Source organism: Biomphalaria glabrata, chromosome 7 (assembly GCF_947242115.1).
Source record: "Biomphalaria glabrata chromosome 7, xgBioGlab47.1, whole genome shotgun sequence".
Taxonomy (NCBI): Eukaryota; Metazoa; Mollusca; class Gastropoda; family Planorbidae; genus Biomphalaria; species Biomphalaria glabrata.
This window is the reverse complement of record NC_074717.1, coordinates 35,579,137-35,596,587: the sequence shown is the minus strand read 5'-3', so window position 1 is coordinate 35,596,587 and position 17,451 is coordinate 35,579,137. Positions and strand designations below refer to the sequence as shown.

At 39.0% G+C, this 17,451-nt stretch overlaps 1 protein-coding gene across 10 annotated transcripts in view; it reads right to left on the bottom strand.

The window, feature by feature from the left end:
- Positions 1-17,451, bottom strand: part of LOC106070043 (zinc finger homeobox protein 4-like) — a 309,151-nt gene that overhangs the window by 46,011 nt on the left and 245,689 nt on the right. For 8 of the 10 annotated variants that reach the window (XM_056036650.1, XM_056036654.1, XM_056036652.1 and 5 more), the window contains one exon: positions 149-400. In XM_056036650.1, coding sequence (XP_055892625.1) covers positions 149-400 — 252 coding nt within the window. Of the gene's footprint in view, positions 1-148; positions 401-14,030; positions 14,332-17,451 lie in introns of those variants that run through there. The other 2 variants (XM_056036655.1, XM_056036653.1) reach the window with 2 other exon arrangements.

The window sequence follows — 17,451 nt, the reverse complement described above, 5'->3', positions numbered from 1 at the left end:
CATAGGATGATGTGCCAATTTCAAAAAGTTCTATTGAGACATTTCCACATTAAACTTGGTGACTTTCTACATCTTAAACTTACGAAGACGACCGACTTTAACCGACTAAAAGACATGCGGTGAAGAGATGACCAGTGAACAGACTCACATCCACAATTACCTTTACTTTCATCTGTGCGGTCGCCTCCAGGCTTATCCCTGCTAACAGAACCGGCACCCCTGAAGGCGCTGTAGTCTGTGGCGCTGGTGGTGCCCAGCGAGCTTGAAGCAGCCGTGGTTGTGGAGAAATGGGCGGGTGGTGGTATCGTGACCTTGCCACCACCAGACGTAACTTTGGGGTACTTGCTTAAATCTCGGCTCCCCTGCGAGAGGTCAGGAGTGTCAAGTACGTCATCATCAACTGTGAAATACAAGAAATAAATGAAATTATCAATAAACAAAAACAAATTACTTGGAAAAAAATAAGTCGATAGCTTGAAATAACTAAGTAGACAACAGCAAAATATCAAACATACAAACAAGCAAAAAACACAAGGGCATAGCAATCTCCCGAAAAGAAAAGAAAAAAACTCCAGAGATGATCTTTTGTTTTCAAATAGAATAAAGAAAGCACAAGTCAAGGTCAAAAGGTCATCTTCAACAAGAGACATACAACAAACAATGAAACTTAAAAAAACAGAATCCTAACCTGAAGTCCGACAAACCACTTATGGCTACCAAATAGTGACAAGAAAAAATAAACGTTTTATTTGTACAAGGGCGTGCCACTTGAAAACAGGCTGCAGTTTAGTAAAGAAATAGAGGAAGGTATGAAGTCACAAGAGAAATGTTATACAACAATACAGAGAATTGCATCGACAACCAATTACTATCAAGACATTCGCCTAGATACAAACAAATATTCGTCCTACAGAAAGACTTACACAGTCAAAAGTTCGTCCTACAGAAAGACTTACACAGTCAAAAGTTCGTCCTACAGAAAGACTTACGCCGTCAAAAGTTCGTCCTAGAGAAAGACTTACGCCGTCAAAAGTTCGTCCTACAGAAAGACTTACACAGTCAAAAGTTCGTCCTACAGAAAGACTTACACAGTCAAAAGTTCGTCCTACAGAAAGACTTACGCCGTCAAAAGTTCGTCCTACAGAAAGACTTACACCGTCAAAAGTTCGTCCTAGAGAAAGACTTACGCCGTCAAAAGTTCGTCCTACAGAAAGACTTACACAGTCAAAAGTTCGTCCTACAGAAAGACTTACACAGTCAAAAGTTCGTCCTACAGAAAGACTTACGCCGTCAAAAGTTCGCCCTACAGAAAGACTTACACAGTCAAAAGTTCGTCCTACAGAAAGACTTACACAGTCAAAAGTTCGTCCTACAGAAAGACTTACACAGTCAAAAGTTCGTCCTACAGAAAGACTTACACAGTCAAAAGTTCGTCCTACGGGATGACGTATAGTTTGACTTCTCATTTTCTCCTGGCAGACTCTATAAACATCCCTCATACACCCTCTTTCAATTTTAACACACTCTAAACACATTTGGAACGCATACCAAAGAACCCACACCAGCTTTGAACCCACACCTAAGGTTTAAACAATACGTAAGTACCTATCACTTTTAAGGGCGCCAATAGGTCGTCATCACAGAAGCCTCTTCCCAGGCTTTCAAGACCGCGCTCACAAAGTAGCATGGGAAGGGAGCTAAACCAAAGGTACTTTAAATAAAAAAACACAATCTATTTCAGATCGGAACTCAGTGGCGTAGCTAGCGGGGGGAAAAGGGGGGAAAATTTGAAAGTCTTCTCGGGCCCCCAATTGAGGGGGGGGCCCTAATGTGTGTTTTTTTACTTTAAATATTAAATATTACGCAAAATGCAGGGGCCGAAAATAGGCCAAGACCCCTCCGGGGCCCTCAAATGATGGCAAATTCCTATCTACGCCCCTGTCCGAACTCAATCTTTGTGGTAACCTTGTATTCTGTTCACCTGTTCACTCTCCACACATATTTCAAGTATCGCGTCTCCAGGTGAGAGTCGATATTGTCACAAACGTCAGAAAAAAAAAGGAGGGGGGGGGGGACATAATTGACCTAACAATTAGCAATTAAACCAGGGCCGGCAACTTTTGATGATTTAATACTCGATTTCCCTTGAGTGTATTCGAATACAGGCTTGCCTGTGATGAATAATTATATCTAGAAAGTGGAAGCTGTTTTCGATTTAGCTAATTATAGTTGAACAGCAGATGACAGACTCAACAAGACACACACACACACACACCGCACGATTACACTGGCTGTGTCACAAAGTGCAGAATATATTGTTTCATTCACCCATTTAACCACCCTAAAACACACACACACACACGCACACATTCGCTCTTTTTTCTCGCCAACATTGCTGTGTTCGAGTAATCTTAAAGTACAGACACGGCCATAGAATGAGCTCCTCTGGGGCTCGCTTAAAACTTTTCTGCAGGGAACAGTTCCAGGGAAAAAAAGGAGATGCATACGAAGAAGGCAATGAGAAGACATTAAAGTTGAGGAATGGACGGGACTTATAGAAAAGATTCTAACCCAGGCTAAAGACAATAAGAAGCGGAGCAAGACGGTCAACAGATCGCATGCGGAGCCCCAACGGCCCAACAGACTAAGGGAAAGATGAAGGTGAAGACGGTAACACTTTTTTTTTCTTTGCAAATTTCCCTAAACAGCGCTTTTCTAAATGGATACCATCACGTGTTCTTAAGACTCAATTCTATTGGGTGGCTAATTATAGCTTAACCAGAATAATGGAATATTGTTTTTGGTGTAGATCTACATGTTTTTCTTTTTCAAAAAGTATTCTTTTAGATCTAGATCTATGTTACAAACAAGCTTGCAAAAATATATAGCAATGCTATGATTATATCTAAATTACTGGAAAAAAAAATATACATATAATGATCCACGTGATAAGCGCACGCGCTCGTGTGTGTGCGCATGTCTGTGTGCGCGCGTGTACAAGAAGAAAGTAAGATCGTTGGGAGACCGGCACAGGTCACATGATTGGAGAGAAAAGGTCAAATGTGAAAAAACTTTATAAAATCAATCACTAAACTTTTTTGTTTCTCGAGACCTGGCTAATTAGTGGGTCGTAAGTACCCTGAGCTGTACAGAGCAGATAGGGCGGGGGTGGGGGGGGGAGGAATGTAGAACTAGGAAGAGATGGGGCGGGGGGGGGCAAAACGTGTATTGGGGGGGGGGGGGGAAGCAGAACGAGAGAGAACAATTTAAACCAATACGTAATTAGAGTATGAGAATCGGGAGGTCATTAAAAACAAAACCTAACCAGAGTTTAAAATCTGGTGGGAAATATCGTTTTTTTTGGTCTCTAGACCTCGGCGTGAAAAAAACGTTTGTAAACATCACATTCTCCAGTAAGTGTTTGCGCGAACACATGATGCTTAGGTAAAAAAAAAAATAATCAAAATGTTTGTCATTCCTAATACAAACATGATACAAAATAGAAAAGGCGTAACTCCATTATAAAAGAAATAAACAGGAAATACCATGATATGAAAAAAAAAAAACTGTTTTGTGATCGAGTTGAAATTAAGACTACAAAACATGGCGTCAGAAGAATAAGAGGAAGAAAAATTAAAGAATAACAATAACAATTACTATGATTTTTTTTTAAAGCAATTAAATGTATATGACTTTAATCTCACAAAGCAATTAAGTTTACTGTAAGACTTTCTTTCTTCTATTTCCACGTAAAATGTAATGGAGGTTGTTGTCCCAAAGATGAACATGTCACTCATATCCAATCTTTTTTTGTTACAAAGCTTTTATCAACTCACTCTGTCTGTCTGTCTGATAAAAAGTTTGTACACGTTATTTCTCTGACGAATCTCGGATCAAGCTGAAATTTTGCACAATTATTTCTTTTACCTGACAATACAATAATCAATTTTTAAAGATTAGTTTACTATTGGTAATTAATTGTTTCGTTAGGTATCTAGAAAGGGAAAGAAATTGTACTTGGCTGAAGTGGTGGTATAAGCTGAATTATTCCACTTTATAGGTCGGCGATCGAAATTGAAACAAACAATATGTAACTATACAGTCATCTCTAGTCATGAAAACCTCACTACCAGACTGGACAGCACGTCGGCCCGAGCAGGCGTGAGCCACGAGTTCGAATTGAGGTCGTTCCCCCCCCCCTTTCTTTTGAAAACCAATTACGGTCAAATCCACACAGATATCCCTTTCTCTCCCCCCCCCTCCCCACTATTTTCCCAAGTCGTCCATGATCCTAGCGTATTGAGAGAGATAGAAGCATGGAGTAGCGCTAAACAAAAACAATTGGTAAAAATATTATTAATCGCACAGGAGTATTATTGTTGGTCTAGATCTATTACAAATTTAATTACATGACTGATCCAAACTAATATGGTACAATTGCACTTCGTACAAGCTTTGATTTTTTAAAAAGTATTTTTTGTTAATGTTGCTCATTTTTCTTTCTGTATATTAAAAGACTACAAAGTGGTGTTTTACCGTAATGAGATCTCAGTTGTTGTTTTTTTTGCCTTTCTCTCAAATGTTAAAACCGTTTATTCGATTAGCCAATTAATATTATATATCAGCGTAGATCGTATGAAGACAAACAAAGCAAAAACAAAGGATAATTATTTAACATTTAAAACAACAACAACAACAAAACCTGGGTGGGGAAAAAAAATCAATTATCAGTCAGTCTGTGAAGAGTTCACTTCTCTTACCGCCTGCATTGTTGTCGGCTTCCCTTCCTGCTCAACATTTAATGGCAAACAAAAAGGGGCGTGTTAAGTCAGTAATAAACAAAAGAACAGGAGGAAAAAGGACCGGGAGGGGGCTCTAATTGATATACATGTAACAAGAAAACGCTGCGCGGCTTCAGATAATGATTACAAAGGCAGAAAAAAAGAGGGATGGGGGGGGGGGTGGAATATGGTGGGAGGGGTGGGGGAGAGTTATGGGGGTTGGTGTGAGCTGGAAGTCTTAAAGGCAGGGTGGGATGGGGGGCGCACAGGCTGGATCGAAAATAGAAATAGATGCTTTATTTTAGTTGGCAGCAGATGAGATTTACTGACAGGGTAATGGGAGCACTGCATTGTTAGAGATGCAAGCACGAGGGTTACGATTAGGTGTTAATACTTGTGGCGCAATTTCTGGAAAAAAAAAGGGGGGGGGACGAATAAGGGCGCAGATGGCACCCTATCACAAACAAACGGCAGTAAAGAATGCCTGGAGAGATAAAAGTCATTCCAAATCTTGCTACAGAAACATGAAGCCATTACGAGTACTCTGGTCTAGCATTGATTAGCGCGACTTACTGAATAGTACTATTGCACTAAAACCTTTCATTAACTGGTCGCTATATACAGAAACTATTCAGAATTAATCTGCGTGGCTAGGTAGTTTACCGCATTCTTCCTTAATCTTCGACTATAATACTATAACTTCATATTTTTTTTAGAATTAATGGTGAATAATGACGTTTGACGTGAAGAATTACTTAAATTTTAAGCAAACATTGAACAAGGATAGGGTGATCTAAACATGACGTCAGAGATGTATACTGGAGGTCGTGGTTGAGTGTGTTGGGAAGGGGGGAGGGAAGCGCTAAGCCAGGTATTGTTTCAACCAGAGGTAGGTTGTCAGTCGATACATAATTGGTGATTAGCTCTTTATTTACACACGATGTCGGAGAAATGTGCGTGAGTATACACGTAGTGACGTCACAGCGACGGGGCGGCTGAGCTATCATGAGAAAAAAAAAACAAAAAAAAACTTTAAGCCCCTAGGGCGCCAGCAAGTAATTGGTAGATAGTGCACGAAACACGAACCAGTGAAAAGTATAATATTAACAACGCTCAAAGCTGATGTCTACGCGTTATCTAGGTGTGTGTGTATGTAATTTGTATTTATTATCTAAACTCTTACAGACATTTAAAAAAAAAAAGTTGACTTTGCAGGAGGGTTCACTTTTTCTGAATAAGTGAAGAAGGTATGACCCCAAAAAGGGAAGATGGTGCATTCCCAACAAGTGGACATCCCAATATTTAATCAGAAAATAAATACGTAAAATAAATTTAAAAAAAAACATGAAGAAAGACAAGAATACCGAAGACATCAACAAAGTTAAATTTTGTTCAGTTCAATTAGCATGGTAATATGACCGTGTGATAAGTACTTTGGGCTGTCTAGTTCGAATCCTGTCAGCTGTCATCCCTCGCCGTCGTGCAGGAGGTTCGGGCTAAAATAGTAACCTTCAAATTCTAACGGGGCGAAACATTCAAGTCAATGAAAGTAAATTATCATTAAAACCAATACGTTCTGTCATGTAGGTCTGTCCAGGAAAGTAACAAATAGAACACTAAGACCTAACGATAGTCAACTTCAATTAAAACCAACGCAAAACATGTACATTAATTTTTATTTAAAAGTAACGAGATTGTTCATTGTTTGCAGGTTATTGTTTGCCTAAAATATTACAACAAACTATTAAGATAATACACAAAAAAAAATATAACAAATCAGGTGACGCAAACACCAAAAGAACAGAATGCCAGGTAAAGATCAAGAGAAGTGACAGAGAACCTTGCGAGGGGAAAAAACCCTCCAACACCACGAGGTGATACTTGGTGAGCGTGTAATTACCCGGCTGATTACACCATTAAAATATCAAGCCAGTCCAACAATTTGTTAGCAAATGTCAAGAACAATTTGTGCACTGGCATATAAAAATATAATTGATATCAGTCGTCTGTTGGCATGTACGTAAACCAAAGGTCACTCGGACGATTTTTAGGCTCGATGTTGACAGTAGGCTGTGCTTTACGTCTGCTGAAGATGCTTGAGAGGTTGGGTTGGGGGGGGGGGGAGGAACGTAGAATGAAGAGTGTAAAGTCGTCATTATGTCGAATTGAATGACGTCATAACGCCAATTAGTGGGGATGACTAGAATTCTTTGCAAGGTGAAAATAGCCATAGAAATAAACAAACTAGCAGACCAACAGAGGGAGATGACTGTTAAATGCATACACACAGTCAGATGAATACGATCAAACACTAGCTAGGGTAAACACTTTGGATACGATAATTTGTATCAATGTCTCACTAAACTCTGCACACAATAATTTTAAAATAAATATACATTTAGATAGATAGATAGATAGATAGATAGATAGATAGATAGATAGATAGATAGATAGATAGATAGATAGATAGATAGATAGATAAATAGATAGATAGACAGACAGACAGACAGACAGACAGACAGATAAATAGATAGATAGATAGATAGATAGATAGATAGATAGATAGATAGATAGATAGATAGATAGAAAGACAGGCAGGCAGGCAGACAGACAGACAGACAGACAGACAGACAGACAGACAGATATAGTGGAATTGTGCTATGCCTATAAAATATACTAGTAGTGATCAAACGAACTAGCGTCCCATGAACGTCGAGACCAAGTACCTGTTATTAGCCCATCGTTACAGCAGGCATCGTGACGTCATACAAATCCAGGTAATAATAAGAATCTAAAGGCTAGATGCCCTCCCCCCCCCCCCTCTTTCTCCCTGATAATTGTAGAGATAGAATGCAAGGTGATGAGTCGGCGAACGGAGGTGAGCTACAGGGTGGGGGATGGGGGGCTGTCTATCGATGATTTGTGTTAAGGATACGTTAACAATAGGAAGATTGGGGTTATAAAAGGGGGAAGGGGGGAAACTAAAATAATGATTCCAGTGACCTGCCTGGTAGTCTCGGTGTGATGTGGGGTAGCAACAAATGGGGGGGGGGGACAGGTAGATTCCTTAATATCCAGGTATTGTTTTAACTTCTTATAAAGTCGAGAGCTATTTTTGTATCACGAATGAGTGGAAAACGGGGGGGGGGGGGGGGGAGAAGGGGGTTGTTGGGGAGGAACGAGCAAGGAGCAGCAGAAAAAAAAAGGTGGTTGCTTAATTAAAAGGGGTGAAACAAAAAGACACAGGGCGGCATAACGACGCCCAGGAAATAGAGTGATTATTCTTGCATTGTATTAGTGCAAGCTTGCGCTGTCTAATTATGATATGGATTTTACAATGTACGCTTGGCAAGCTGGAGACGAGGTGATCAGGAGGAGGGGGGGGGGGGGGAGGTGAGGGATGGGATATGTGTGTGCGTGTGTGGGAGGTGATATTCTAATTCAGTTACTTGTGCTCGTTTTATTGATATTCCGACAGCAATGTACTTACATAACGAAACCTTTATACACAATTTACAAATACAAAAAAAAAAAGTTTCATGAACAGCTGACAACAATAAGCAAATCATGAAAACAAAACCATAGAAACCTTTATGATTAATAATAAGTTAATCACTTTAGTGGGAGGGGGGGGGGGGGCAACGATACGCAATATTATAACATCCTTTTACATTTTCAAACACTTTCTAAAAAAAAGAATTTTTACGGGTGCTTACTCCAGAATCGAAGTATACTACATCCTAGCAAGACATGGCTGTGGGCTGGATTTGAACCCGAGACCATCCAGAAGACAGCCCAGAGCGCATACCACGTTGACCAGCCAGCCACCCTAGAAGTAATAAACTTAATAGAAATAGTATTTTCATGCAAGTTAAGTCAGGAAAGTCATTCGTAGTGCGTGGTCATGACTTATGACTTAAATCCAATTCAAGTGTAAAAATTTACCACAAACAGTGTATGTACAACAGAATATCCCTACAGCATATCGACTTCTCGAGTCATCCCGCCCCAGGTTTACACGGGCCTTGACTGCGTAACGACTACCTGGCAGTGGGTAGGGTGAGATCGATACTGGTATTATACCATTATAACTAATGTCCTGTTATTCACGGCACTGATAATAATTGTCGCGCTTGCAGTACACCATGTGGTATCGGGAAGTCAAGGCGGCTCGAGTATTTTTGGTATCGCAAACATATAAAAAAATGGAATGTATTGATTTAAAACCGAAACAAAACCAACAAAAAATATGTGTGGAACATCGATTAGCTTGCGGAACGCTCTCTCAAGTATGGAAAAGAATGGAAAGGAATGGGGTGAATGCATATGTGAATAAAAAGAAAATTGGAACGTTGGTCATTGGAGTAAATAAAAGTAAAGTTCCACTTTCACACCTTGTGGTCTATAGGACAGATGATGTAAAGGTCATCTGTTTTTGCAGCCTACGGTTGACGAGGGTGTCATGTGGCCAGTACAAAGCCTTTACTTTTTCCCAACTAATGTCAGGGTGGACTCAGAGCCGCCCTAAGATCCCAAAATAAAAATAAAATATACCAGACTTCACCAGGATTCGAACCCCGGAGCCAGGTTTGGAAACAACGCGCTGTATCGCTCTGCCACCGCGCCTCCGTTGGATTAAATAAAGCGACGATAAATTTTGAAATAAAGTTACTGGTAAATTTGTAGATCGTAATCTTCAATAATTTAAAAAACTGTAAGAATATTTTTTTAAATTCCTAATCAACATTTTTAAGCTAAGAAGAGTTTAATAAAGCGTGCAAACAGCTTAAGGAATTTTCCACGCTATGTTGGTGCAAAGTTCATCAATTAGTTCTATCGTTTTGAATATTCACATTTCCTTATTCGTGAATATTCAAAATACCAAAAACTATTTTCAAGTTCGAAACATAAATTAGAAAAGGCCAAATATAAATTATATTTAAGTGAACACACATGGTTAATGCGAGAGAGAAAAAAATAATGGAAATGTTATTAAAGCACACCATGACATCCATAGCTAGTGCACGAGTTGCGGAACCTTGTCTCCTAACACAAGCAAAACAATCCTTATATCTTACACTTGAAGAGAGTAACAAAACAAATATTCTAAACATTTGAATTTCATTAACATTTTTGTAACACATACACATGTATTATGTTGCTCCCTAAGAAAGTGTATCCATTCCTTAATTTCCTGCCTCAGAGAGTTTCTTTAAATTAAAAAAAAAGAGTGTAATTACTAAACAAAACTAGAGAAAGACTAAAAAATATGTTTAAAAAAAAACGAACCTAGAAACAAAACAAAACAAAAAAAACAAAAAAAAATGGTCGACTTTTTAATGAGAGAACAAAATAAGAGGAAAATTGAGATGGGTGGAGGTACGTGGGAGGAAAGAGAGGGAGTGAAGACTTACAAAAGACAAGGGAAGATAACAAGCATTCGAGAAATCTTTACCAAAAATGTCAAGGGAGACCACTGATTATTTAAGACAATTAGCGCTTACCTCCCCTGCATATTTATAGCCTTTAACCGGGCATGCTGGTTTATTAAACACGGTGTTCGCCTCACAAGAGGGAAAGGAGGAGGCTCCGAAATAGTTACTAATTGAGCCTCAACTAGTCGCTGCCTTCACATGTGAAGAACCAATTTCTTATTCTTGGCCTTTGGAAGAAAGCCCTTCCGCTGGTCTCAAGGAGATTAACCTCGACATCTTGCAAACAATTTTACAGTGTCGAGGGCCGCCAATAACAGAGTTCCAGAGCCACACCCTAGATCCCCCTGCCCCAACACTTTATCTAAGCACAGAACGATTCAGCACCGAAGCTTAAAACTCGCGTGTAGAAACAATTCCTTAGGTCTCAAGGTACTTCGTGTGGCCTTTTCCATTTTCGTGCTGCTAGTCAGGAAGTTGCAACCCCCCCCTCCACCCCACCCTCCCATCTTTAGTGTACCCAATCAAGTATCACCTCTTTTAGATTTCTTCCAGACTACAATGTGGCACGTAGGTTAAGTTTGCAATGGTTGGGCTGGTATAAAAAATGTAATATCACTGCTAGGACTTTCCCTTTAACCTTTAACGCAATGATTTCACGAATAATGTTAAATGTATTGGTTCCAGTATTTAGTAGTGATTTCCCTTAGAACAAACTTAAACTGAAGAACTAAGAAGACGTATGTGTATTTGTTTCTGGTGTAATCACGAAAAAAGTTGAGCGGATGGTTTTGGTTGTGTAAGCTGAATTAATTCTGATGAAATCACGAGGTGGTCTGTCGTAATTCAAATTGATAAATACGGGTGTGAATGTTGAAGAGAGGAGAACAACCGAGAGACGCGTGACAGATAAGACGTGCATTTGTTTGTGAATTACACGCTTTTTCTAAAGCATCATTTTTAAATTGTGTTTCTACATACATCTATACTGAGGTTGGATTAATACAGAAACGTTTGTTTAAAGAAAACAATCTTGTTTGAGTTTATTTCAAGTTCTACATTGAAAATATAATACGTGGGTTTAGTTGTACTAGATGTTTGGTGCTACAAACCAACGACCGAGTATCAACACTTATGAAATTTTTAAAAGTTAAGTGACACTTGTTACAGCAATTATGACTTTTTGAAAAATCTTTCCCAAGTTAATTTTTTCTGTAACGCTTCTGATCGAATTAAAGTAATTTCAAAACTCGATACCAATTTGTTGTACCTTAAGCACGTAATTAGCCTGTATTTGTTCTACGTTGTCTAGTTTTTATAGCTATTTGTAGAAATCGATTACTATTATATAGTCCATGTAGTTATATGTAGCAATCGATTACCATCTAAGTGAAGAATACTCAAGAATCGCCCCCGTAACCGCGCATAACAAGTTCATGACGATTAATTTCCGTGCTTTCAGCTTTGAAGAGCGTGCGTTTGTGTGCTCACACACATGTGCGCGCATTTACATTGTGATCAGAGGAGGGGGGGTATAGGGATGTGAGTCAAGGGGTCGGTCCAGAGATCGACTGACCTGTTGAGGTATAACAAAGACCCGTGGTGGCTAAAGCCCAATCATGTCGGCTAAAAAGGACTGCCTCAAATCACCCTATAAGAAACGAAAGACAACATCACGATGGCGGTGACGCATTCGATTCGATGGTAGTAGCTTCCCTTTGATATTTGCTTACGTGCCGGAGTGATTACAGGCGTGGCCTGGGAGATCATTAATTAATATCAAAAACACATAAAGAGATTTGGAGGGGGGGGGGGGGGTTGCGTCAAGAGAGCAAGGAAGAGGGAGGAGGTATCACAATCAATAAGACAAAAGGTTACCATTGTATTCCCCCCCCCCCTTTCCCCTCCCGAAAACTTCGTGGCCTTTTCTTTCCAATATCCAGAAATGAGCTATAGTAGAAAAGGAAAAGAAGGGAAGTAATTAGCTTGTGTAGGATTATGTTCTCGTAAGTAATGTTCATCGATTGTTTAAGATGAAAACAAAAGTTGCTTATATTATGCAACCTGTACAAAGAGAGAAAACTAGAGAGAGAGAGAGAGAGAAAGAGAGAGAGAGAGAGAGAGAGAGAAGCACCCAGAGACAAAGAAACGGAGAGGAACACAAACTCAAGCAGGTAGAACCTAATGTCCAACTGTCCACTCACAATCGTTGCCTATCTAGTTAGAAAAAAAAATGTGTTGATGGCTTATATAGTCACTATAAGTACCCAAACGGATTTGAGTGACGCGAATTCTGCAAACACATATTTGGTTTAGTAAGTGAGCTGAAGTTAAAATCTTACAGGTAGAGTACATGATTTAGTTGAGGATAAGCTGTTATTATATCGTTAATGCCAAAAATGGTGTATTCATCTCTGTACTCACGAATGATTGCTTAACACAACAACAGTATAGAGGAGCTAGATCAAAACACGTGTGTATAGATTCCCAGCACGCGAATGTGATTGTATTTTTATTCTCTTACTGACCACACAGGCAAGTCCAAAACTATAACAGAGCATAATGTCATTTAACACAAAGATGATAAATAATCTGGCCACTGTCTGAACAATATGGCGCCTGTATTGATTTTTTTTTTTTTTTTGGGTGGGGGTAAAAATCGATCGTTTTCAAACGTATGACAGAGACTTCATAATAAATTTGTAAAAGACGTCTTAAGACAAAGGGAGTGACCTCCCCTTGCCCCCTTGACCTTAAGCACTGACCATCTGTGGTCCTCAATAAGTTTTAATTAATAAGGCGATAAATTAAGTCCCATTCGAAGTGGGACAAGACTTTAGATGGGAATGAGGAAGGGAGGGTTACTTTAAACTAGATTTACTACCATAGGTTTATGCTAATCATTGCAGGTGTGTGCGGGTACCAGAATAGTGAGGGGGTGTGTGGAAAGGGTGGTGGTGGTAAGGGACGTGTGTTGAGTAGAATACTTGATCTTAGAGCTTGTAAACAGGTAATTTCGTAAATAACGAGAGAGAGAGAGAGAGAGAGAGAATGAGACATGAGAGGCCGGATGGCGGGGGATTCACTTATCTATTGGTAGCGATTTAAGAGTTGAGACGAGGACTCTCGAGGTCTAAGCGAGTTTTTTTTTTAAGTGAGTGTAACATTTTACTCTTAAATGAAGAATGTATTCTCAATGAGACTTAAAGACTTCGTGTCTCAATGAGACTTGAAGACTGCGTGTCGAAGACTGCGTGTCTCAATGAGACTTTAAAGTCTTAGAATGCGTGTCTGACAGATACAACCCTTTCAGTAAGACGTGCAAAGCTAAGTATTTCAAAAACCAGGATCGACGAGGACTATTACTATGCAACAATGCTTTCACAATGGCCTTAAAATGTTGTTCTTTTTCTTTATTTCATCAACATATACATTTTTACTTTGAAATTATAAAAACACTAAAGTGTTGAATTTCTACCATGAGCCTCTCCTATCATAAAATAATGGGCAGAGGACTTTATGCAAATTATATATGTCGAACGTGAGTTGATTATAAATACTATATAAGCAGAATCAATAATAAGACGTTATTAATGGAAATTATGCACTTCAGCGGAAACCATACAACAGACAATGATCCTAGCAAGACCTGGTTTGGTGAGATACTATTATTTTAAACCTACACTGGAAAAGGAAAAAAAATATTTTGATCAAAGAGAGGAAATCGGGTTTGTGTCTTAGGCTGGGAAGGCTTAACTATTCAGACAATAGTGAGATTATCCAGTGTCCAGAGGTTAGTTCTACTATGTCTACATACCACGCAAAGTCTCTACAAGACTCATGCTCGGAGCTCATTCACGTGAAATCGACCTCACTCAGCCGTGTGAACTGTTTCTTCCTGGAATTGTCTCTTCTTGAAAAGGTCACCAAGGAATCAGAGCGTGACATCCAACAGGTGTGAGAAACACGAGAGAGAGCTGGAGTCAACTTGAACCGATGAGGCCACTAAATCACTTCTGGAGAACAATTGAACCACTTTTGGAGAACCACTGAGTTCGAACAATGTCCGAAATATATTCCAGGTTTTATCCTTCAACGTATTAGAACATACAAAACAGACGAACACTTCAACGTATTAGAACATACAAAACAGACGAACAGACTCCATAAACACGTTGTACTTGTGTACACATAGTGTCTAACATTCAAAACTAGTTTTCAACACGAAACAGGGTAGGCCGTCATGCGTGTCCACTAACTGACATCTCTAATGAATATAGACACCACTTCACCAAGGAGATACACAGACCGTGCAGGACAGAGGGAGGGGGAGGGGAAGATGTCCACGAGTACGCTGAGGCGCTCGCTCATTAAAATCTATTTTCATGTCTTAATCCAAACAAGATTTCTTTTTTTACATATCCCCCCCTCCAATGTATTTAACCCTCGGTTTGGCCTCCTCTTCCATCTCTCTCTCTTTGTGAAGTGCAACAGCTTGACGAGTCCAGCCAAATTGAACGATTTCTTCAATTTCATAATCTTTCAAACGAAAAAAAGACGCGACCCAAAGACACACAAAGATAGAGAAAAGAACAAAAAATCAATCACTATCCCTCCCCTCCCCTCTCACTTTTCTCTCTCTCTCCAATTCAGTAATGAACTTCTTGCCACGGATTAGCCCGGGACTAGCCTTAATAAGTCTTTAGAAGAAGAACAAGAAAAAAAAATGAAATCGATTACTGTGATATCCTTCAAGAAAATGACCAATACAAAGAAAATAATTACTTGAAGAGTAATCAACGGCGGTCGACTTCAACAGAGTATCGTTTTCGTCCACGGCCAGAACTAGATTAATTTTCATGTGGGCTTAATTAAAATATTTTTCTTTCAGGGTATCGAGTATCGAGGTTGGAAATTACATAACTACAGCTATAAAGTCGTTTGATTAATTAAGTCGTTGTTTAATTTAGGAAATCTTAGACAATATGTGTTTCATGAAGAGTTTTACCCTCTTTCTTTCCTATAAAGAATATTAAAAAAAAAAAACAACTACCAAACACACCAATCGACAAGAGCATTTATATAATTAGATCTGATGTTATTAGAATCGATCTGTTTTTATGTCTGATTAGTAATCGGGTTCAAATAAAATGTTTTGTTTAGAATGAAGCATGCTATCATCTATTTCATAAAGAAGCCTGGGATAAAGCCCGCTGGCTACTGGCTACACCCACCTCTCCCCCCCCCCCCCCCAACATTTCCCCTTTTAACATTATCATAATCATCAGAGATCGTCAAGATATTGGGAAATCGAACTAAATATTTGAAAAGTTTTAATATCATTAACAATCTGCTACTACTGTGTCTAAGTTTTAAATAGGACTCTCCCCCCCTCCCCCTTCAATCCTCCTTTCACTTAAATCCTAGACTCTGTGTCTCTTAATACTTTTGACTGCCTTTTCTTTTTTTTTTCTTTCTTCAATTCAATAGACTTAAGGATTAAACAGAATACGTAGTTTATTGATTACATCTGTGGTATCATTTCATTTGAATAGGAGTGTTGGGGGGGGGGGGAAACATTCACGTTCGGAGAGGGGGCAATTTTTTTTTTGTAGACAGGAGGGCGGAGAGCAAATCTTTGACTTGCGATAATTAAGTAGATTATGGTAAAATATGGCGAAGCGAAATGTAAGATCGAAGAGTAACGCTAAGAGAGTGAGGGGGGGGGGGGTGAAAGAGTTGCAGAGCAATAATCTAGCCCGTTAAGCTGTAAGTCTCTCTGCCCCTGTTGTGGTACTGGTCCAGCACGATGTTGAAAAAAAAAAAGGGGGGGGGGGACATGAGGGACCACCGATACACGAAGAGGAACTCTTAGTTAATGTGATAGCTGTAAAAGAAGAGGAGGCAGCATCCCCCCTCTCTCTCTTGATAAGGGAAGGAGTGGGCCCTACTGATTGCTTCATAAAGTTAATGCACGTACGTGTGAGCAAAGCCTGGCTTTAGTCTGTTGCTTGTGTTCAACTCAACTTTGGATCTCGAGACAACAAGAACGAGGCCATGACCTTTAACCCAAGCAATCATACGGTGCTACATTTATATTTCTTTAATTAATGGCATTTATAAAAGTTCTTTCATTTAACAAAAAAACAACAACATATTTGTTATATTTGTTTTTGGTTTGCTATATTTGTTTCTGCTTTGTTATATTTGTTTCTGCTTTGCTATTATTATTTTGTAATTTTAATTGAAATTTAATTCTGGTTTACTATAACTCTGTTACTTTGTTACTTAGTGTCTGATTTTCTATTTCGATTATATCTTTACTTATATATAAAATTATTATTTTGTTTAATTGTTCCCATAACACTCTCAGTGGCTATATCAGTGATATGCAAATTAAGACACGCGGGCTGCGGGTAATATATATGGCTAGTAATGTTATATAGTTTATGGAATTGATATCTAGTTTGTTATATTATTTACAGATTTGTTTTACTGAAAAAGCTTTCAAATAAATAATAATCTTTTTTACGAACTAATTCATTTACTTAGAGAAAAACACCTTAATAAGACAGTGAAAAGAGAGAGAGGGAGAGAGAGAGGGAGAGAGAGAGAGAGAGAAAGAGAGAGAGAATAAGACCTGCAATACATGCATACATCACACTATATTGACATCAATGTTGGGAATAAAAGATAATTGACCAAACAACAACAGTCCATTCAACAAACACAAAATATAAAAAGACCAAAAAGCCGCTCGCCATTAGTTAGCCCAGACAACTGTCCCAAATAGTTCATCGATCGGGTCAGTCAGGGCTATCATTAAACTTCCAATTTACTCATTTCCCTTTGTCCAGCAGACCTTCTTTTACGTTGTCACTATTTTGGTTATTAAGACAAAGCACACGCCTGGCTTACACGGTAAATGATATAAATTGTATTTGTAATGGTGTGTCTTCTCTTGTTGTGTCTAGACACACGCTTTGACATCTGTGTATATTAGGAGAACTATGTGTGACATTGTGGAATGTGTATGGTTTGTTTTAAGTGTGAGTGAAGTGTGGGTGAAGCGTAAATGAGAGTAAATGTGTGAACTACGAATGTGTGGTGCACATATGTTTGTGGAATGTGAATGTGTAGTGTGCCCATGTGTGTGTATGGAGTACAAATGTGTGATGTGGACTAATGTGTGTGTTTGTGTGTGTGGAATATGTATATTGTGCGGACCACGGCTTTGT